The following is a 23,341-nucleotide window of genomic DNA, read 5'->3' on the forward strand; positions in this document are numbered from 1 at the left end:
TGGTCAGGGTTTGAGGACGGTGAGTACTTGGGTTGGAATTAGTGCCAGTATGAAACACAAACAACAATTAGACGTATGAACTATTTCAGGACATTTACTGAAGTGACTCATATAAACTCTTAACTGCTTAAAGTACCTGTCCTCTACAATCCTCTGTCTCCCCCTAACTGTGGCACGGATCGACCCTCATACAGCAACACCGTCTACTGCGCCCTGATAGGTGGTTGCGCCTCCACAATGCTCTGAAAACACCAGCAGGTGGTGGTAGTGGTAGAGGTAAAGGCTTCAAAGGTCTGCGTATGGCAAGGTTACACCAAACTACACCAGTGAAAAAATCATCACTGGCCTACTTTTATATCCCTTTCTTACATCACATTGGACATAAAATAACTTCAGGAACTGTGATATACCTCATCTCATCAGCCCTGACTCCAGCTTACACCTAAGTGTAAAGGGCAAATGTATCTCACGGTAGAGGTTCCTATAGGGGTCATGATCGTGCTGTAAAGCTTATTCGTAAGTATGATCTCACATCCAGGTTCAAGGGGAGCAATAAAGACTAAAAGCTGACTTTTTCTGCTTTTTTAAAACTGGTCATGGGAGCTTTTACTGACCATAAAAGTGTCACTAAAGGGTGCCACGAACCTTGCCTCACACATCAGCCATTTAAACAAAAATACTACTCTTTAAACTATTTTTGTTCATTTTCAGCAGTAGGCTACACTGCCTATAATTCTGACTCTGAATTTTCCACATTTTTTGACACAGATTAAATTGTCTTTTTTTCTGCACCAGAATTAAATCAGAGTATATGCACGTTTAACCTAACAGTTGATTTTACAGCGGGGACTGAGAAACTCTCCTAAACTCTCCTGAACCAGGGTCACTCCATATATTAGACCTCCACGCGCACTTCCAAGTCCTGCCGAGGGATGACGCTAGAATCAAAAAGACAAAAATCATAATTGGGGGGTCTCCAGCTCTGCCTGTGTCACATGGAAGCACAGTAGCTGAGTCGAGGGGATGCGAGCAGAGATGGAGGGGGCTTGAGGAACTGTGGAGGAGAAACCTGGCTCTTGGAGATAATAGTGGAGATACAGCCGCAGCAGCAGAAAGGCAGGTTAACACTTCCCAGCCTCCCTTCTGGCTGGGGAGCAGAGGAGCGCGGACAGGGCGCACGAGGGGGTCAGCGGGCGCTCGAAGGATGCCACATGCAATATGGTGCATTCCTGTTTCGTGAAGCCCAGGAAAGCCAAGTTATCGCCTTTGATTGATTATGCTCGCGGGGAGCGGCCGGTCCGAGGGGAAGCAGACACTGAAGGAAGCGACCGGGGTTGACGCTGCGCCTCCCAAAATCTCTGAGCTGAGTGAGTACAGGGATGCTATAGCGCAATGCTCTGTGCCCGTGGCTGTGTGACAGGCTGGAGGGAGGAGGGAGAGAGTGAGAGGAGGGGGTCATTGATATGTGCCTATACATTCAGCTCGATAAGCTGCACACGTACTCAACAACCTTAATTCATCCAGGGTCTGTAGCCTGTGCAGCTTTGCTTGTTTTTCTTTGTGCCCGACCTGCCGTTCCTTCATTTCCCCTGGTCATACATTTAACACAGAGACACGTGTGCACCAACCTCGGCGTTACTGCGTTGTCTTGCGTGATTTAAACCCCGAAATTAAGGGATTCATCAGAGAACTTAGTAGTGATTTGACGAGAGAGGGGCGCAGGAAACCTCCGATCACGCGTTTTTCTCTGACTGTAAAGCGTAAAAGATCATTAACGTTAGACCTGCCCTTAACATTTGCAGCTCTCCCCCCCTCCCCCTGTCTCCCTCCCTTCTAGCACTCATAAATTGGGGAGCTGGGGGTTGGGGTGGTTGTGGTGATGGTGGGGACAGGCTTTGTCGTGTAAGTTACCACCTGACCTCAGGGACACAACATCCTTTACCATCCTCACTTTGATCTGGAATTAATCGGAAACGCTTTGATGATTACAGGAGAAGAAAAGGGAGGGAAAAAAATGTGTCGAGCTACAGGCTTAATGAAACCACGATAAAAGCACACTGCATCAGCCTGACATTTTTCATTTTCTATGACCGCCTATAGCATCTACCTGCACGGGCATCTTTTCCTTTCTTTCTTCTTCTTTTTTTTAACCCCCTCCTCCACCTCACCTCCCACCCTAAATAATCCCCGTTCACACCCTGCATGGTTTTCGGTCTCAGGGGGCTTCATTTGAGTCGTGGTCTGTAACCTGTTGTCACCAGCATCACTGCAGTTTGCCAGAGCCCGGAGGCGCGGCGAGCCGGGCAGCCAGCAACCGAACCGTCACCCAGTGTGTGATTGATGCCTGCTGAGTGGGTGCCATCATGAGCCACATACATACAACCTCCCCTGAGACACACACGCACGCACGCAAGCCCTTCGTGGAGGGCTATCATTGAGTGTGAACACACCGTTTCCCCAGCATCTCACTTCGGACAGGATGGCAATCATATGATCTCAAGAAATTATATTTATTCTGATTTGATTTAGATAGGTAGGTGTCACATAGTGTCAGAGGCAGGGGCAGCCACGGATAAAGACAGATCCTCTTCCACACGGGCTTCAGCGTTCTTACTCACAGGGGCATGGTTAGTCGTTGTTGCAAGCAAACATTTGACCTAATTCACATTCTCACACAATAGCAGTCTCCTCTCCCTCCCTCCCTCACACACACACACACACACACACACTGCTGTTATTTGTGTCACACAGAGGGTGAGGTTCTTTTTTTTTTTTGCTCCACATGAACTCCCAGGTGGTTTATCAAAACCTGAGCAGATTGGCGGAGAGGCCACTGTTGGCTGGATGGGCTTGTTTGAAAGGAGCTCCAGGATTATTAATAATGGACAAACATGTGAATGCAGTGCATGTGCATGTTCCTAGAAAATTAAAGGCCTACTAGTATGACTTGCTGCTAGCATTAAATGTATTCCTGAAAATGCATTTCTGAGGGTTTTACACCATAATTCTGTATTTTATCCCCATGGCCTTGTTTTATGCCACACATAGAGAAAATGAGCATGTTATTTTTTGAAATCATGTACATGTTTAAAAAAAAGGGAAATTTTATGGTTACAGAGTATGATTCAACATCAGTCCTATAAACCATCCCTCTTCTTCTGCAGCCATTCAGATCAGGTCCAAGTCAACAGGTGACCCACAGCTATCGACTGCTTTCTGATTCACGCTGTGGTCCGTAAAACATCAGAGATCAGTGCAAAATCTCCTGTTTTCTCTAATATTTTTGCATCATCCGATAAACACTCTAAATTTTTGCCAACCAGTTTGTCATAAGGTGGAAATTACAGGAATGCAATAAAAACACAGCAAAATATTTCACTATTTTTGTTAAAACATGCCATCAGTTTGACTCACCAGAGTCATGACTCCTCATAGTGGTGCTTATCAAATGACTGAAGGTTAAGCTGAAGTTAGCTTGTGGTGAAAAGAAGAAACTGTTTTAGATATACTGTTACATAATGAGGTCAGTGCATTTCTAATCCCTGTGAGATGAAAGTTTAAACGGTTCTACACACGGTTTCAAACAGTTTTTTTCTACTCTTGACTCTGGATGATGTCACTGAGAGCAGATATTCCTGATATGGTCATCACAGGCACAGATCTGGCTGTGAGAAGAGAAGCCCCACCCACCTGCTGTTTAAACTTTCTGCTAATGAGGGGCAGCCAATCAGAAAAAAGTTGCCTGAAAGAGGGAGCTAAAACAGCTTGTTTCAGATACATGATGAGTTGAGCCCCAGAGGAAGAGAAACAGGGTTTGTTTTGAAAGAGGAACCATGCAAAGTCTGTCAATTAGACTCCAAGAATAAAAATATGGATATGAAAATGAGCATAACAAGTCAGCTTTAAGTAATATGTGGATGAGTTTAGCTTTTTTAAGGCAAAAAATACAATATTTTCTTCATTTACACAGTTAATTGTAATGCATCACAGATGAATAGCTTGCATGTATTGTAGAACTGCTGTATTGTGATCCCATCATTATTGTGGTGAATGTATGATATTGCATTGTAGTAATATTGCACTGTCACTTTTACTCTTTCCTTAGACGAAACATAACAAATCCTCTCTCGTGAACTGGAACCACATGCTATGTGTATTTTCTTTAGAAAATTCAACTCTTAGTCAGTCATGAAATCAGTTTTCTGTGAGTCAGTTAACTGAATAATCACTGCATTCCCACAGTCAATGTGTTATGACCATGTGATCGATTCATGTTTTAAAAATATTTTGAACAAAACAGGTTATTTATTGACATCAATGAAACGGTGTCAGATATTTTTAACTGTTTTTTGTCTTTATCGACTGACTGCTGCAGCGCTTGCAGCCTTTTTTCCCCTGATGCGTGCAGAGATGAAGATACACAAAATATGAAGACAAACTGGATCCAAAACCTTACTTTCTAGCCTTGGGAGCTTTTAACCACATCAATAGCATTTTGCTACTCCCAAAAGTCAAGATCGCGCTCCCATGTGATATTTTGAATCATCAAAGAACCACATTTGTCAAAACCAATACTGATCAATGATGTTCCAGTTTCCTGGTCACATACGGTCTCATCTCATTTGTGATAAACAGTCAGGGCAACACCTGGCAAATCCACACCTGCAGGTATTGAAGGGTAGAGCCCGTGGTTTGTAACGAGCACACTAAGCATCACCGACAGGAGGGAGGGGGGGCTTTGTGTAGCATAAAGGCAGCCAGTGGAGGGCCATTTCTTGCTCTGAGCACTACGTCCAATTGGCTCATACGAAGCAGCTCTAGGGCCAGAGATTACACTGCAGTGCTGAGGCGTCACTCTGGCTCAACACCGCAGGCGGAGGCAAGGGGATAGAGAGAAAGAAGAATGGCCAGGGAGGTGTGGACACACTCACTGACACAGGGGAGCAAGAGGAAAGGAAGGAAGGCTGGGAAACCTTGTTAGGAAATGTGACAGCCTCTTTTCATCATCTACTTTCAGTGTCTTCAAAAACACCTGCCACAAGACTCCCACACGTCTTCCTCCCTCCTCTCTCTCCTTTCTATTCCTCCACACCTACATCTTTTCCCTTTCTTTTCTCTAATTATCTTCTCCCGCTCCATATCCACTCCTCTGCTCTGTTGTCAAATCTGCACACATATAATTACTCTATGAATTAACTGGTCATTGCCTATTAGGTGACTATGGTTCTTTAAATCCAACATGATGTTTCAGACTACTTGCTCTGGAAGTTGTTCAGCTAAGGTGTAGCACCAGTACATGATTAAGAGGCATTAAAAGCAGGTCACAGTCAGAATAGTTTTGACAGATATGCTGTGAAACCAGATTCCTGAGACACACTCAAAGAATTTAAAAATGGCATTTTACCCACTGTGGGAAAATGTGACATGGATCTCACTAATAACAATCACTGAAGAAAACAAAGCTCGTTAGCGTAGCGCTCTGGTTAGATCACACTGAACTTGCCGTGTAGGAAGTTTGGTGCAAATTAGATTTGTTGGTGGGAACAGTTGAGTTCATCACTGGATTTCTACTGGAACAAATGCAAACTAGCAAAAGTCAGCAAAACTCCTACAATACCATAGAGACATTCAAAAATGCCATATGTTTGTACTCTGTGTGATTAACTGAGTTAAATGATATGTTCTGAGCAACCGATTGCAGGAAAGACTAAAAAAGCAGGACCTGAAAAAAATGGTAAAAGCCCTTTTCTGACATTATGTCTGCTGTTAAGACTTGGGTCACGTTTATTTAAATGTTCTTCACAGCTTCAAATGCACATTCCCACAACACGGAGACACATGCTCATGCTTTGTTAAGGGCTGTGGGAGAGATGAAGGTACATCAGATAACATGAAATGTGAAAGATTAGACTTCTGTTTTTTGTTAACTTGGGATAAATGTCAGCATGAGTCACGAGAATCAATAAGAGTCATTGTATTCAAATATTGTGGGTTTACTGCAGCAACCATTGATATAAAAGCGAGAAGATCCTAACATTCTCTGAGTTGTGCAAAGTTTCTCAGGCAAGTTTAGAAACATTTGACTTTTTTTTTTTTTTTTAACTCAACACTTCACGCAGCTTTTTTCATGTGGCTAATACTCAGTCAACATTTCCTTCACAGTACAACTCCACTGGAGAACAACAAAGACTTTTATTGTGAAGAGGCCACAGCAGGTTTTTATAATTGCAAATAAATATCTGACAATGAGAGCCATCAAATTTGATCTTCATGATATTCCCAAAAGATAAATTCTACCTGTGATTCCCTCACTTTTTTATTCATTATTGAGTAAAACAGATCAATATTCACTGAAAGCTTGTTTATGTTTAAAGTTTTTAGTTTCCACTTATTACAGTATATAGCTGCACTCAATGGATGTATTGCCATAAAATTTGGTACTGGTAATTATGATTCCCAGAAGACAAATTTTGTCTGGTGATTCTCCTGTAGGGCCACCAGAAGGTTAAAGTTTTCATTATCAAGTGGAATCCACCCAACATTTAACAAAAGATTTGACAAACCATTTCAGGTTCTCCTTTAAGGTTTTAAACAAAGTGTCTTCATCCCCCGGCAGGATGAATTGCAATAACTGTTTTGTTTATAGGGATCTATCCATCCGTGTTCTTCCATTTATCCAATTCAGGATCACAGGGAGCTGGAGCCTAGCCCAGGTGTCATGAGGCGAGAGGCACACCGTGGACAGGTTGCCGGTCAGAGAGACATGCAACCGTTCACACTCACATTCTCACCTTTGGGCAATTTAGTCTCACCAATTAACATAGCCCCACTAGATGCAAATCTTTTGGCTGTGGGAGTAATCTGGAGTACCCAAGAAGACACAGGGAGAACATACAAACTCTGCACAGAAAGGCCACAGCCAGATACTGAATTCAAACACAGGACCTTCTTGCTAGGAGGCAACAGCAACCTTCACACCACTGTTCCCACAGGGAGACACAGGAGACCAAAATTCGGAACTTTTAACTGGTTATACACAGGTGTTTAGTCAGAGAGAGCAAACAAATCTATCAAGACATAGGCAAATGCTCAAAAAGGCATAAATTACAAATAAAACAAACAAAAACATTCATAAGTCTGTAAAACAGGGGACAGTAAGAAATGGCATGAAATCCTGAATGGTGATAACAAATCGGGCAATCAGTAAACTTGGAGGAGTTTGGCAGGAGTTGCTGCATGAAAAGGGCGGGAAAAGAAAGGTGGGAATTTGGAGTAACTCAAGTTCATAACAAGCAGATTTCAAAATAAAACAGGAAGTGACTAAACAGTAACTCGACATCATGAGAACTGTTATTATTAATTAGCTGCTTCCCTCCACTATCCTGGACTGAAGATGATGATGGTAGTCCTTCTGTTCTGGAGATCTGTTGTAAGCTGGAAGGCCTCTAAAAGCTGAACCTGTGGAAGGTGGATAACTGCTTCTGGTTCATGCACAGTGATCCAAACAAGGAACAAGGACTACCTTCTCCTCTGTAGTATAAGACTTGATGAGCTCGATTGGAGACTAATTAGTAATTTATTTGTTACCAGGTACTTGGTACGTAAAATATTTGTAGACAGAATCACCGGAAATACAGTTCAAATCTTTGACTGTCCCAAAGAAAAATGAACCCCAAACTGTATTCAACCAAATCACAAGGTGACAGTGAATGTGCACAGGTAGAAGGAAGAATGAAGAAGAGTGTAACAGCAATTCACACTTGATCTGAATCCTTATTAGGCCTCACTAACAGAATGTAGTGCGAAGGCTAAATTACCGGAGCCGCTTCAGGCTGATGTGTTTGTTTCTGAAAAGCCCAGTGGTAATGCAGTAGTTCCTCCTAAAAACAGCCCGAAGGTGTTCAAGGCTTTGGTTAACCTTCAGAGAGGATACATGTTGCTCACAAGACTCCAGACAAATTGGTAAAGTAATTCAGTCTGTGGTGATTAAATCTTGAATAGAAGGAAATTGTCTGCGTGGAATCCAAAACTAAATTAGGTTGTTTAAAGAGGATGCACATACGCAAACCTTACAAAGAGTCTGTCTAAAAGGACACAGTCCAATAGATTGTGTTGCTTAAAAAGAAATCCGTAGCTTTAAACTGAATAAACAGATAAGAATCAGATACATGCAACTTCAGTATGTTTCTTGCAGTCTGCAGCGTTTTTGCTGATGGACAAGTGACAAACACGCATTAACACACATGAAAAGATGTTGTCACAGTAGACAGATGGCATAATTTGACAGAGATTAGGCTTGTTTGTTTGGTCTTTTTGTTATAGCTCCGTGTTTTTTATTGTTTACTTGAAACATATTATGCTGCCAAATGTGAAAATTGTCTGCCAAGCACCAAGGAGCAGAGAAGAAGAGGGAGAGATGTGTCTGTCTGCTCGCTCCGCTTTCACACTTGTCTCCTTCGGTGTTTCAGGTCACTCTGCCTGCTGGCATGTTCGGCTTTGCTGTGACTCATTGTACCTCCTCAATATGGAAGTTTGTTCATGGCAGAACAAGCAAAACAGGGAAATTTACATTAACCATTTAAAGCAACCTGAAAAACTGCATGGTATCTCACAAAACTGCTCAGATTTAATTTTTTTTAGTTAGAACAGTGTATTCAGTAACATTAACCAGGGCCTATTATGTTTGTTTCAAACTTTATGTTTGCATTCTTGGACTTTGTAGCTTTGTATCATTCATGGTTCTAAGTAGTTTATCTTATTCTGGGTCTTGTTGCAGTCTGTCAGTTCATTGACTTTCTTAAAGAAAGGCTTCCTTCTCCCTCCTTTTATAACATTCTTCTAATTGGCTGGCCCTCACAATTAAAAGATTAAAACAGCAAGTGGGTGGACATTTAGAGCTAACAGCCATAAGTTTTTAGGCTGGCATGGCCATGTTAGGGATATCTGCTCTTTTTTCCCATCATACAGAGTCAAGAGCAGAAAAAAAGTGTTTGAAATTGAGTGTTCAGAGAAGTGTGTAGCCTGAGATTTGCCCACTCAAATACTACAATCTTTTAGAAAATCTGGCTATACATCCTTTTTCTGCTGTGCATCCAAGTCTGGGTGACCAGAGCAGCAGTCTAAAGCTGAGATACCCAGACCTCCCTCTCCCCAGCCACCTGCTCCAGCTCTTCAAGAAGAGAACACTTATTCATTCCCAAGCCAGCCAAGACACATAATCTCTCCAACATGTCCTGGGTCTGCCCCGGGGTTTCCTCCCAGTTGGACAGTGGAGGCACCCAGTAGGCATCCCAGTCAGATGATCGAACTACCTCAACTTTCTCCTTTGGTGCAGAGAAGTAGAGACTCTGCTCTGCCAGAAGTCCTCCCACATTGCCAAATACTCTCCATCTTACCCTTTCGGCTGAGCCTCGACGCTCATTTTTGCCGCTCATATCCGCCATCTTGTTCTTGCAATCACTACTCACAGCTCTTGGGCAATGACTGAAAGGTAGCAGTTGAAGGCAGGAGCTTGTTGTTCTGTTCCCTGGCTGCTCAAATTGGTTTAGGGACAACTTTGGTTGAGTTTTACATGTACTCACCGCTGAAAAAGAAGAAAAAGTAAAAAATTGTAGGTCCCCTTTAAATGTATTGTTGGATTGGTGTGGTAACGTTTAGACGTAGATGCTATGCTGCCGAGCAGGTATGCTGTTGATGTCTATGTAGGTGTGACACAAAGCTCAGTAATCCCTCAAACAAGGTAAAGCAGCAGCACATGCCTGAGGCATAATGTCTGTTCACTTCAGTGCTTCATCCTGGATGGGAATTCACTCTCTCTTCAAACTGCTGCTCTCCTTCTGCACCGTGAATATAATATTTTGGCTCCGCTGCTTTGTTAACGTACTTAATGTTTCGTAAAGGTTAGATCACTTTGTAATTAAGCACCGCTCTGTGCCTTCTCCCTGCAGATCCCAGTGAGACCGTGGCACTTCCCGGCGTGCATGAGTGTAAGGGTGTGAGTGTGAGTGTGTGTGAGAGCAAGTGAGCGCCAGCGCTCCCACATGGCCTCCATGCAGGACGGGCTGAACTTCACGGCTCCTCCCTACGGCAAGGTCCTGCTGCTGGGTGCTATCGCTGCTGCCTCAGCCTTTGTAGTTACGATCCTCATTGTGGTGCTCTGCGTGGGCTGCCAGAGGTGAGCGCTATGCACGCATGAATGACCGTACACACATGTTCAGAATCAGGATGCTCATTTTTAAGACCTGTATATTGGTTGCTCTTGGCCTTTTTGAATGATATTGGTGTATTGGTGGATAAGTTGGGATTTATGGATGCAAGTTACTGATATTTGTAATTTATCGCAGTTAAACATTGTGTGATACGAGCAGAAAGACTTTAAAACTAGTCAGATATTGCTTTAGAAAGATTACTTTATTTTGCTAGAATCAAAGAGGAATTAAACAACAAATATGAAGACTAAAAACAAATTGGTATTGGCAGCATCTTTAGACCAAATTGTGATTCCCCGTGTGTCACAATCAATGAATCCCTATTTCAAACCTTTTAAATAAGCTTAAGCAGAAGTGCCAGTAAAATAAAATAAAAGCTCTATTCCACTAGCAAAATCCAAGGTGGAACTACTTTTACCTACTTACTATTATTAAGTGGTTTAATCCTGTGGTTTCAAGCATAAGTTTCAGGCCCCCTGCAAAGGGTCACAAAGTAGATGTGAAGGTTCATAAAACGATTAATGACAAAAAACTGTTTTAAACTTTGAATTTCTTCTAATCTGTATTTTTGATGCAAAACTGATTTGAAGAGGAAAGAACCAAAAATGTTGACATGCCCGGTTTAAAGTTTAACAACTTGCTGTTTAAAAAAAAATGCATATTAATCTGAAATCTGGTTAAATGTGGTCGAAGGGCTCTTGTAATCTAGTAGAGAACATCAAACCTGCACTACAGCGCTCGAGTGCTCAGTAATTCTCCACCACTGGTATGCACATGTGCAAATGTACTTTGAATGTCTCTCTCGCATATGCACAGTCATAGGATGACTCAGCCGCACACAAACAAGGCTCACACACACACACAGTGTTGAATCGTGTATGACAGAGTGGTTTGTTTGTCACAGGAAGGGGAAGACACACAATGTCCCCGGCGAGGGTGGAAAACACCGCCTCATGGACATGGTAGGTATCAGACAACATGCTCCTCGGTGTTTTGTTTGTATTGGAGCAGAGGTAGCTGAATAAACTCAATTCAGCAGGGCGCACTATCATTCAGAGGGCACCTCTTCAGTCTTAATTAGTGTTTAACTGGCCCCTGTGTTTGTCTGTTTGTGTGTGTGTTTGTGTTGTCAGGGTATACTCAGGCAGTCGAAGCTGCGGTCCATCAGTAAATCAGACACTGAGATGAACAAGATGAACTGCAATGGCAAAAGTGAGTCTTTTACGTACTAATCCTGACCTGGTCTTTTTATACGGTACGCCGCTGGTGTCAGACGAAAACCTTGCATCACCACGATATCAGCTCTTTAGGAGCCAACCAGCTGCATGACAAAGCACTTTTGATATTATGCAGGGGTGTTTGGGGGGAATTTTCAGAGGGGTGGGGTATTTCATTTTTTCCTTAGACACATTACAAGCTTGTAATTGTTTTGTTAATTTAAATCCATGTCAATCACCAAAACTGGAGATACACTAGAGCGAGAACAAATTTGTCCATGAAATGGCAAAAACAGAAAATCATTTGAAAAATGTAACAGCCGATTAACAGCATAACAAGTACAAGTACTATAAATAAAATGTAACCACTATCTGTTCTGTTTTGACTTATTTAACTTTATAGTTATTATTTATACATTTCGCTTGACCATGAAAACGTGGGAAAATATCCAGTTTTGTAATCATGTATTGGTAAAGAAGCCCTTGGAAAACTGCTGGACACAAGTCTGGGTCAACTCCAAAAGTCAGTCAGATTTTAAGAAACCTTCAAAAGCAAAATACTTGAAAGGACTTTAATGGATTTTTTTATACATATATATATTTATCTGTTTACTCATTTTATCCTAGTTTTCAGCCTCCAGGTCACAGTCTGACTCAAACAGTCGTCTAAGACTGAAAATTCCCTCCCTCCTGAGATTTGTTTGTGATATTGTTTTGAGGTCATCACGATGATATCTCCAGATTTTTTCTTATTTCAATCTGAAATGTATTTGTGAAGCTATGATGTGAAAATGTCCAATTTTGCCCTATCTGGTAAAGAATCCTCCCAAACTTCCTGGATGAAGAGCTGGATCTGGATTGACTTCAAAAGTTAATCATCTCTGGTAAAATTTTCATGCACATCCATCCGTAACCTTTAGAGTAATCCTGCTAACGAACAAACAAAGTAAAAATTAAAGAAAAGAAAGAAAGGAAAAAAGAATCAAACCAATCACGTAACTTCCTTGGCGGTGATAAAAAAAAATAATGTTAATATTGCAAAAAAGTGCAACATTTTGTCTCCACATCCGCACGATCCGATCTGGCCCTAAATTTACTCAAAATCTTCTTTTCTGAAAAGATTTGAGGACATATTCGCGGAGAAATTTACCCTGAAACAGAATTCACATTACATTTACAACTCAGCCTTATTCCACTAGACGGTTCAGTCTTGATTTATGAACGTGCATCTCTCTCTCGCTCTCAAAGACACAAATCACAGTGCCAAGATAAATCCTGGAGCTCCATCGCTGACAGTCAACAGGGGAACTGTGTTTGTGGGCACTGTGACAGTAGCCTCAGAGAGTTTGAAGAAATATAAGCATATGTCCTGCTTCATACTTGTCCTGCTTCCACTGCAGTGGAATGAAGCCAGTTTGGATGCATATTCTCAAACATCTATGTCAGTTCCCAGTTTACTGTCAACTTCAGATTTCCTCTTACCAGTGAGAGATTTATTCATGTTCACAAATGTTTGCTGAACCTTCCGGTAAAAGAGGAGTATAGTGTGTGAGTTCTGCTCCCTAGGGGGGTATCGGCTGCACGGACGGTAGAACAGCAGGCTGTATGTGCCTTGCAGAGGCATCTAAAAAGAAACGGCTAGCCAGCACGGACCTTCTGCTGCTGCCCAGCCGCCGGTCTAACTCTGACCTTCGTTCTCAAGGCAGGCAGCTTCCCCAGATCCCCTCTGGGACTGGAGAGGACGGCGAGCACACTTACTCTGAAGTGGGCCGGCGCTCCTCCACTTCACGTACTGATGATGCCCTCTACGCCATGGTAGGCAGGGCCGGGCAGACAGACACTCCGGCCCCTCCGGCCGTCCCTGCCAACACCCCGGCGCCCCCAGACCCAGACGGCGATGTGGAAGGAGGGCTCCCCGAACCTGAGGCCCAGGTCATGTCACCCCCTCACCCTCCGGAGACGGCCGAGTACGCCTGCGTCAGGAAGCTGAGGAAAGCAGATAAGGCGCCTCAAAAGAGGGACAGCGGGACGGATATGGGAGAACCACCGGCACCGCCTCCAAGACACGCCCCGCCTTCACATCCAGCTCCTCCTCCACCACACCCTCACAGCACCAAGTTGCCCCGTAGAAACGTTGAGGCCTTCAATGTCCCGTCCTTCCCAAAGGTTGGTAGGCTTAAATGTTTTGGATGCTGAAAACTTAATCTTTATGATCTGATAGGAAGAGTTTGACATTTTAGATTAGAAGTTACCGTGTTTGGATCAGAAGTTGGAGTAATCAGTTGGTTAGTAAGATGCATTTGTAGACTGTATGGAGTCGCAACAAACCTCAGAAAAAGATTGATGCAGCAGAAATGGGTAGCTATAACAAATAGATCATAGAAAATAATTACCAGTATACTTTCCATGAAGGAGGAAATTTGCTAGATTGACCTAACCCATATTTTTTTGTAACATTGCTGTGTAAAATTGGGCATTTTAACATTAAATTCTAAGCATATTGACTCACTTTTAAATTCAGCTTCAAGTGACCAAAAGAGGAACTGCAGTTTTTTGGCATTTCTACATTGAGATTACCTTTATTTAGACATTAGACTTTATGTCTGTACAACTTAAAATGACTACATTCAAATAATGATACTCATCTCCAAGTTTTTCCAAGCTACAAAGTTCACATAAATGCTTAATATGTTCAACTCCATAAAATCTGCCCATAACCACTAAGATCACATCTAAACCATGCTAAATAACACCAACTAGAATGATCTAAACTACACAAATAATTTTCCAGTTGGAACTCTTGCTTAAATATTCTCTAATTTAAACAAAGACTATTGTTAAACATTTCAGAATTCTGATTTTGTCTCACAATATCGGATATTCTCATCTCAATTACTGCTTTTATATACTTGTGATTCACCTCTCTGGTATGTTATCATAAATAAGAAAGGCCTGCATAATCAAACATTTGCTTTAACTGCAATAATATAATGATAATTTGCTTTAATAAACCTTCAGTTGTTTTTAAAATCAAGCCAAACTCCACTTATGAGAAAATAAATCAGCTGAACAGTTTTAAAAAGCACATTGCTTCTTCCTGCAGGTCAGGACAAAAACCAAGCCATAAAGTTCAAGTAACTTTGTAGACTTCCACGATAAAAATGTGGTGAGGTATAGATCAACACCATTTCTAAAGCTTTGAGTGCCCCCAGGAGTACAGTGGATTCAATAATTTTGAGAAGGATGAAGTTTTTGCCACTAAAATCAGCCAGAACGAATGGGATCAGCTGTCCAAATCCAGGTGTACAAAGCCTGCAGAGACTTACCTAAGACGATTCAATGCTCTAAAGGATGCCAGAGGGGCTTTAAAAAGCATTCAACTAAGGGTCAGAACACTTTTATAAATAAGCTTTCAATTTTTTATCTTAATAAGTTTGCAACAAAAATCTAAAGATCTATTTTCACTTTATAATTTTTCCCTTTCAAATGGAATCTACAACACGATAAGATGCGCATACGGCTTTTGGGTACTTTCTGAGGTAATTACACATTCAAGTTTAGAAAAATAAAACTTTCTCAGGCACATTGTAAAAAAAAATTATAAAAATACAAATACCTGAACAGCTGGTGTTTGCACCTGGAACTAGAGAACTGATTTGAAAAAGAGCAATTTACAACAGAAGGAAAGAAATAGAAATTTAGTTCCCGATAAAACCATTCCTTTTCCCCCGCAGTTCAGTTTTATCGGTTTTAAGTGGGAATTTATCAAACTAGATCAAACAAATTAATTAGTGAGCCCTGATAATAGGATATTGTTACTTGTGGACAGAGCTAAGCTTCAGATTTCCCTTAGAGACATGAAAGATGATAAGATTTCTGTTGCTAACTCTTGGCATGAAAATAAGCATGGAACTATTCTTTTAAAACTTGTCACAGGTGTGATTTATACTTGATGCTGACTCCACATTACTTTTAGACATATTTTTTATATAACACATGTTTTTCAGTGCTCATTTTCATGAAAAGAGGGAGAGATACTTTAAAATGAACATTGAAATTCAAGTTAATCTAGATCATTCTTAAAAATAACTCCTCAGGTACAATGTAGTGAAATTTGCCCCTTCCTGATTTTTTATTTTTTCATGTTTTATTTCATTAGACAAATTCTAATATTAGATAAATATAATCCAAGTAAATACAAAAGCAGTTTTTAAATCATGATTTCATTTATTAAGGGAATAAAATCATCCAAATCTATCTGATCCTGTGTGAAAAAGTAATTGCCTCCTAAACCAAATAACCCTTTGTGCCATGCGGCAACGAGAACTGCAAGTTTTTTAGGGGCATTCAGAGGTGGACTTAATTGTGGTTTGGATCATTGTCCTGCTGCATAGCTCGAGTGTGCTTGAACTTCTCGGCATGAACTGATAACCAGTGGTAATACAACCAGCGGTAAAGGAACACAGACTTTCCAAAAGTTCAGCTTTTGTCTCATCAGTCCACAGAATATGTTCCCAATAGTCTTGTGGGTCATCAAGGTTTTTGGCAAATGTGGGACGAGCATTTGTGTTCTTTTAACTCAGCTGTGTTTATGTTTCTCCTTCGAACTCGCTCATGATGCCATTTTAGCCCAGTCTCTTTCCAGTTGTTGAAACATGAACCCTGACCTTAACTGAAGCACTGCCACTCTTTAGATGTTGCTCTGGGTTCTTTTCCGACCTGGATGAATCATTGATGCGCTCTTGGTGTAATTTTGGTAGGCCAGCCACTTCTGGGAAGGTTTCATCACTGTTCCAAGTTTTCTCCATTTGTGGATAATGGCTCTCACTGTGGTTCACTGGGGTCTCAAAGCCTTAGAAATGGCTTTATAATGCTCTCCAGACTGATGGATGTCCATGACTTCGTCTCAGTAGTTCTTGATTTTCTTTAGATTGTGACACAATATGTTGTTTTTCTAAATCTCTTAGATCATTTTATCCAAAAGGATCTGTTTGAGTAATTTCTTGATTCAACTGGTCTGGCAGTAATCAGGCCTTAGCGTGGCTAGTGAAGTTAAACTTAGCTTTCCAAAACGTGCGATTAATTACCTTTTCACATATGATAGCATTGTCACATTGTATATCCTTACTTTTTCACGACACTAGAAGTGCCTGGAGGAGTTTGAAGTTTGCAGCTGGGTGGCAAAACTTAGCAGCACTTTGCTTAGATGCACACAAGAAATGAGAGGACAAAGACGGAGGGATATGCCCCTCTCCAAATCATCACGATACTTAGGAAAACATGTAATATTTATCATTTAAGCAATAAATGCAAAGTGATTCCTAAATAAATAAAAACCAAAGTAATGTTGATGCCTGACAGCTACATATTTCCTTTGCAATAAGCCACAGAAACACAGCATCACCTTAAGTGGTCGGTTTTATGAACTGAAGGAAGTTAAGGAGGATGACTAGAGGGGGAGAGAAAATTATCTGCTGCGTTTTTAGTGTCTTGTGCAGATCAGCCTTGGATTTTTTTTTCCATTCCCTACACTGGAGCTTGGTGCAGCATCTCAGGTCATCCACTTTCTAAAACAAGCAGTTTTAGTCCCTCCTCCTTTAAGCCCCTTTCTTCTGATTGGCTATTCCTCTAAACCAGAAGGTTAGACCAAGATGTGGGTGGGGCTTCTGTGCTCACAGCCAGAGCTGTGTGCCTGAGATGTCCACATTAGTGATATCTAATCTCTGACACTGAACAGAGCTGTGAGAAAAAAAAATTAACTGTCTGAAACTGATCGCTTAGAGCAGTCTGAAGCCATGTATGAGCAACCGCTATCGTACATATAGACATGACAGAAGCCAAGTAAACGGATAACAAGTTTCCATAGAACGTGTGGCCATCAGATTCTGTTTGGACAGAAATGTCAGAAATGTCACTTTGATCATTATTTCATTCTGTTATTCTCTGTCAGCAGCAGTACGACGCATTATTATGCAGTTTGTGGTGCTGTGATCAGGATCTGCAGAGTATTTCTTTCACAGTTCCTGTTGATACTGCAGAGGATCTGCACGGTTGTAATTGTGCCAGTGTTGCAGTTTCCAGAGCACTTGGCTACATCATGCATGGTGCGGTGATATGTTAGAATTTCTTTGAAGTCCAGGGGCTGAGCAGCGTTTATTTGTCGAAGAGTTTTTGGTGATAGTGGGGTATTTCTGCTCTCAGCAGTGTCACCTCCTCCATATGTTCGCAACAGCAGGAGTGTAGGCAGACTGTCTGCTATTACTGTGGATGTAAGGCTTTGTGCACCCCTCCAGGTAACAGTGGGAAACCATTTGCTGCCCCGCGTGAGGTCAGGCGGGTCGCTCTATCTGCTGTGACCTGAGTTCAACAGCACGCACAGTTCACAGGCTTACATGTGTAAGCAGTTTGCTCACAGGCCTGTTCACTGCTGATTTTCCTGTGGATGACGCAAGGTGTTGAAATTGAGTCATCCAGAATATAAGCAGGCTCCACCTTCCAGGGAAAATCTATTCACCCCTGTATGAAATCCATCCAGTATGTTTTTATGTGCTGCAGGATTCTTAGGAGGGGTTAATTTGCCGTGCATCCGCCCTGTTGCGTCTGTTTTGTAAAATCCGCTTTTTAAATTCATGAATGCTCATTTTTTTCCAGTGCAGATTCACGCATGACCATGTGACCAGCTCTGCCCCAAATGTGATTTATTGTTCTGTTGACAGGAAGTGATGTTTATGGGCAACGGAGAGCAGTACATCTGGAAGCCTCCAGAGGATGATGACATGCTCATGCTCCAAAATAAAGCCCTGGGCCCGCTGAGTGCTCACACAGTGGAGAATATACAGCCGTCTGCTGCTGCGGTAAGCTGGGGTTTCTATTTTTTCAACCTATGGATCATCCCATTTAGAGCTCCCCATTCCCTCTTAAATGAATGCTTGACAAGATGTTTCACGCACATTCTTTAATTGACTTCATCATTTAAAAACTGGGTTTTCCTTAGAAGGTAGGGAGGGTGATCTCCCCCTATATGGGTTACTAGGTCTAGCCTTGGAAAAAAGAGTTGCCAAACCTCGCATTTAATGACATATACTGAGGTTTCAAAACTCATCATTAAGGGTAGAGGGGAGGTTGTCTTTATGGGGTAAAGAGGTAAAGGAGCCATCCAACACTTTGGCTTTCTTACCAAGGGTTACGAGAGAATACCTCATGTCTGCAGGACCCAGGAGACATATAACTGAGCATAAATGACAGGAAGCAGCTTGCCTGGATCTGTGTGCTGACTCCCCTAATGTACAGATAAGAAACTTAATTGGTTAGTCTGTTGAAAAATAAAACTGTGTAAATAATAAACTGCCGTATGAGCGGGACTATTTCTTGTCTGGGAGCAGTGATTTTTTACAACCCAAAACTCTTTTTTCTTTGGATTTCTGTAAGGTTTAATAAACGATGTTAAAAAAAATTGGTGAGCTTTAGACGTACTAATTTCTTACCTGTAGTGACTCTAGCATATAGGCTGTTTTTCCTTTATCCATTACCATTACCTTTATCCTGTTGAAACACCAAATTCTGTCCAAGTTTCAATCATCTAACTGTTAATTTGAGGTGGTACTGGACCGGCAGTAAAATAGCCCAAGAGCATGATGCTATCACCACCATGCTTGACAGCTGGTACAGTGTTCTTAGGTTTGAAAGCCTCACCTTAACTGCTCCAAACATACATCTTGTCACTGTGGCCAAACAGCTCCATCTTTGTCTGACCATAAAATATTTCTCCAGAATGCATTTGGTTTGTCCATGAGGGCAACTTCAAATTTCAGTGGAGCTTTAAGGTGTCAAATTTGTCGCAGGGGCTTTTTACTTGTTCAGCACCCTCTTAGTCCATGATGATGTAAAACTCATTTCACTCTGGACAGTGATGCTGGTGTTCCAGAAATTTCCACTTCATGGCAGGCTTTAGTCTTGGTGGTTCCTGAATATCCTTACCAAATTCCTCTCATCTGAGAGTGACAGCTTGGCTCTTGCAGGTCTTGAAAAAGTGGTGACACATCTTAATAATGTGTATTTATCACAATATTTTGATATGATGATCTTGGATTTGGCAGTTTTTTATAAGTGGCTCCAAGAGACCTTCTCAAGTTGTGAAAATGTACAGTTCTCCTACTTAGAAGGAGAACATATAGAACATATAGTGAATCCTTCACTGAATTCCTTGGACTTCCTCACTGTTCCAAATATTAATCCAACAAGTGCTCTCAAACAAATCCTGCTGGCAAAGAGTGCTGTAGTCACTCATGATCACTAATGACAAGTTATTAGGCCTTGGCCTTGTCAAGTCAAGACAATGTAGAAGTGCTAATAAAGAATTTCAGTCATCAAAACTGAAATACTAATGTGTTTAACAGGCTCTAGCACTCAGAAAAGCACATTATTTATCAGATGACTGCAGATTAAAAGCTTCTAAAGGTCAACAATATGTGTGAGAAGTACAAATGCAGTGACTCAAATTGGTGAAGGTGAAGTCTTGCAGAGTTTATAAGGTTTTGGGTGCTTCTTGCTGGCTTTATTCTTCAGCTCTGGAGGTTTACGCAGCTTGCCTAACAACTCTTATAGTGTGAATAAAATGGCAGGTTGAATGATTTATTTAAAGTCCTTTTTACAGAAGATAATCTCTGAACTTGTTTGATTGCAGGTGGCCGAGATGTACTCTAAGGTGTGTAAACCAGGAAAGAAGAAGAGAGCTGTGCCGGGGTCTCCCCCAGCCAACCCCGGCTTCCGGACCTTGGGTCGAGGTGACCGGGACCGAGACCGGGATGGGGGGTTTAGTGTAGTGGTCAAACCCCAGACGTGGGCACCTCAGGAGGGCAAAGCAGTTGGCGGGCCCCTTGACGACCACTGCTACGAGTCCATTGGGACAGAGGAGTGTGATCTGGCCTATGAGAACATGGAAGGCGGAGGCGCCTGGAAGCGAGAGAGACCCCCTAACATGTGTGCCACCCTGCGGCCAAGGAGGAAGAAAGCCCAGCAGCCCTTGCAGCAGCAGCAGCCCCCTCCACCGCCACCAACGCAGCAGACACCCAAGTTACAGCACCTGCCTGCCAAAGCCCTTCTGCTGCCGGGGGAGAACCTGTACGAGAGCATCGGCGACCTGAAGCAGGGCTCTGCCACCTCCAGCACCACCACCATCTTCACCTTCAACGATGGCATGGAGATGTACGTAACAGGGCTCTGAGGCAGCGGCTGCACTGTGACCCCCTATCCTTCCAACACAAGGAGCTGAGCTAATGCCACAAGGAGTGACGGCTGAGCCCCTGTCATGCTCACCCACACATACTGTTTACATTCAAGTCATAACGCCAAGCCTTTCACGGGCTCCAGAGGCCTTGAGGTAGTAATGTTGCTCTGTTATGACCTGGGCTGAATAAAGAGTCCAATTTATTATCCTTATAAGGAATCCAAAGGTAGTGAAAAATAAATGAGCACAAAACCATTGCAGAGCAATCTGTAGGGAACAGTAGCACTTCTATTTTACTGATACATATGTGCAAAGCACAATAAAGTAAAAAGCCTAAATTCTTCCTCAATTCTAGCGGGTAAAAAAAGTCGTATATGTGGTCCGAGTAGGACTCCTATTTGGGGAAAAAAGGCAAAGCATTGTGTGAAATATTTTGGTAGCACTTAGTCTGTTGTGAACAGACCTTCCCTGTAGTTGGTCAAGACGCGATTCAGGACGGAATTTAAAGGATATAAATGAACGAATTACTAATCAAAATACTTGAAAGCTCAGGGACCAAGAGAAACAATTATGAGAGTATTATAAATTAAATAAAAAAAATTGCACATATTTTGCATTCCTCCTAAAAGCTTTGACTAATTTCGACCGTTTTCACATTTTAAAAAGCCGACCAGATTCTTCCCCTCCGTCATGTTGTTTCATTAAACATGGACTGAACACTGTCTCCACTGCCGTCTGTAAATGAAGTGTTTTACTTTGTTGATCCTGTTTCTGCACTTTGCCTGCTACAAGTTGCATGCTAAAAAAAAAAAAAAAACCATGAAAAAAAATCAAGCACTGTCATGTGGTACCTCTATATGAATGTTTTTTTTTTTCTATTGTCGTTGGTTGTTTATTTTTTGTTAGTGTGTTGCTTTATTTCTCTGTAGAGCTCAAAGCCAGATAGATTAAGGATGTCTTTGGCTCAGTGGGACTCTGTGCAGCAGAGGGGAGGATTATTTTTCTCTCCCGTACCTGAAAGAAACACAGTACAGATGTAACAAGACTGAGGAGAACTGCTCGAGTCCTAAAGGTGGAGACAGTCCACTCAACCCCACCCCACACATACGCACACAGAAACACATACACACAATCCTCCCGTCTGTTCAGTCCTCACTCATGTCTGTGGACTGTTCATCTACATAGTACCCGCCTCGTGGTCATACGAGTCTGCTTTGGTTTCATCATAGTGCAGTATAGAAAGCTCCACTAGAACTGATGTGTATTAGCAAAACGTCATGTCTCATCATCACCCCATCGACGAACTCTCTCTCTCTCTCTCTCTCTCTCCGTTATCAGTGTTAAAAATATTGCAGAAATGTGAAGCAAATGGTTGGCTAAGCAGCCGAGCATCACCCCGAGGACACCGCACAGAAATTGCATACAAAGCCTGGACAGTAATGACAAATTCATTTGACCAAATATCCCCAGCAAACAATGTGATTATACTGTATGTTGATGCAATGTGTATGTACATGACAAAAGAGAAAGAATAATAAATATATCATCAGTGTCAAGAAATCTATCTTTTTCTATTATGTTCAGTTGTGTTTTTGGAATGACTTTATCTTGTGACACAAACTGCAAAAACAGCTGCAATGTAAATTTCAGTGTATTCTGTTTGTTGTTTTTTCGAAGCCGTGGAGCTACGGTGTGTTCTTGGAAAGCCCTGCTAAGTTAAATGTGGCAGCTAATGTTGTGTGTTTGCTATTCAGACTACAGGGTCTTGTACTCAAAAGCGTGTAATTAAGTGCTAAGTGCAAAAGATTGTAATGTTTTATATCAAGATTACTATTCATGAAATGTCAGTCAAGTTTATACTTTTGTAATAAAGTGGCACTTTAAAAAAAATATGCTTTATCTCATAGTCTCGGTTATTAAAACGGACAGAAAGCAGAATTTGCCAAGCACTGCTGATGATGATGGATTTCTCTAACAGTTGCCATCTTGTGATCTTAAAAGCTGCCTGTAGATTCAAGTATTTAGGCCTAGGAAGGAAAGAAGAAATATCTCTAGAAATGCATCCCAATAATTGTAATGGCCCTTTAGGGAAATGATTTATAAACATTTAATGTTTTCCCACTTTAAATCTAAAGCTGTGCATTTTGTCCTTTGCTTCTTCTGTGCACAACCTTGCAGACCTCATTGAGGAGCGTGTATGTGCATGTGTGTGAGTAGCATTCCCATGTTTTTTTTTATCTGTATGCATGTCTGTGTGCACGTGCACATGTGCCAGAGTAGCGGGGTCTGCGTCTGAGTGGCTGTGAAGTGTTGGGGAGGGAGGGGGAGGAAAAAAAAAATAGGTCACCCCTTAAAACAAAAAGCTTGCAGTCAACATCGCAACCGTCTGCTGAATTTTCATTGGCGGGCTTGTCTCCATGGTAACAGGTTAACCTTGAGGCAGTAGTCACATGGCTGAGCGAGTCTTCTGCTGTCTTGGAGAATACAGCGTGCGTCGTATGACATCCGTGATCACAGTGTCACCCACTCGGCGAAGAGCTATCGCAGGAAGAAAAAAAGGAAAACAGCCCAAAACAAACGAGTAGGAGATTCTGTAGGTGTGAAGATGATACCACGTTCACAGCTTATGTGATGTGATAATCTCGCTGTGAGGAGCATGAATGACTGAATAAACATGAATGAATGAGGCC

The 23,341-nt window shown here is 41.9% G+C and overlaps 1 protein-coding gene across 2 annotated transcripts; it reads left to right on the forward strand.

Annotated features, from left to right (window-relative positions):
- Positions 1-1,074: 1,074 nt before the first annotated feature.
- si:dkey-70p6.1 (uncharacterized protein LOC570575 homolog) lies at positions 1,075-22,517 on the forward strand. Of its 2 annotated transcripts, none has more exons than XM_039604851.1 (7): positions 1,075-1,367; positions 9,948-10,174; positions 11,113-11,170; positions 11,342-11,420; positions 13,128-13,591; positions 18,142-18,279; positions 20,109-22,517. In XM_039604851.1, the coding sequence occupies exons 2-7, from the start codon at positions 10,041-10,043 to the stop codon at positions 20,646-20,648; spliced, it is 1,413 nt and encodes a 470-aa protein (XP_039460785.1). In that variant the 5' UTR covers positions 1,075-1,367; positions 9,948-10,040; the 3' UTR covers positions 20,649-22,517. The 2 variants fall into 2 exon arrangements, with proteins under 2 accessions (XP_039460785.1, XP_031591715.1); XM_031735855.2 differs by having other exon boundaries at positions 11,342-11,375; positions 13,044-13,591.
- The last annotated feature ends 824 nt before the right edge of the window (positions 22,518-23,341 follow it).

The sequence above is a fragment of the Oreochromis aureus genome, linkage group 20 (genome assembly GCF_013358895.1).
Source record: "Oreochromis aureus strain Israel breed Guangdong linkage group 20, ZZ_aureus, whole genome shotgun sequence".
Classification (NCBI taxonomy): domain Eukaryota; kingdom Metazoa; phylum Chordata; class Actinopteri; order Cichliformes; family Cichlidae; genus Oreochromis; species Oreochromis aureus.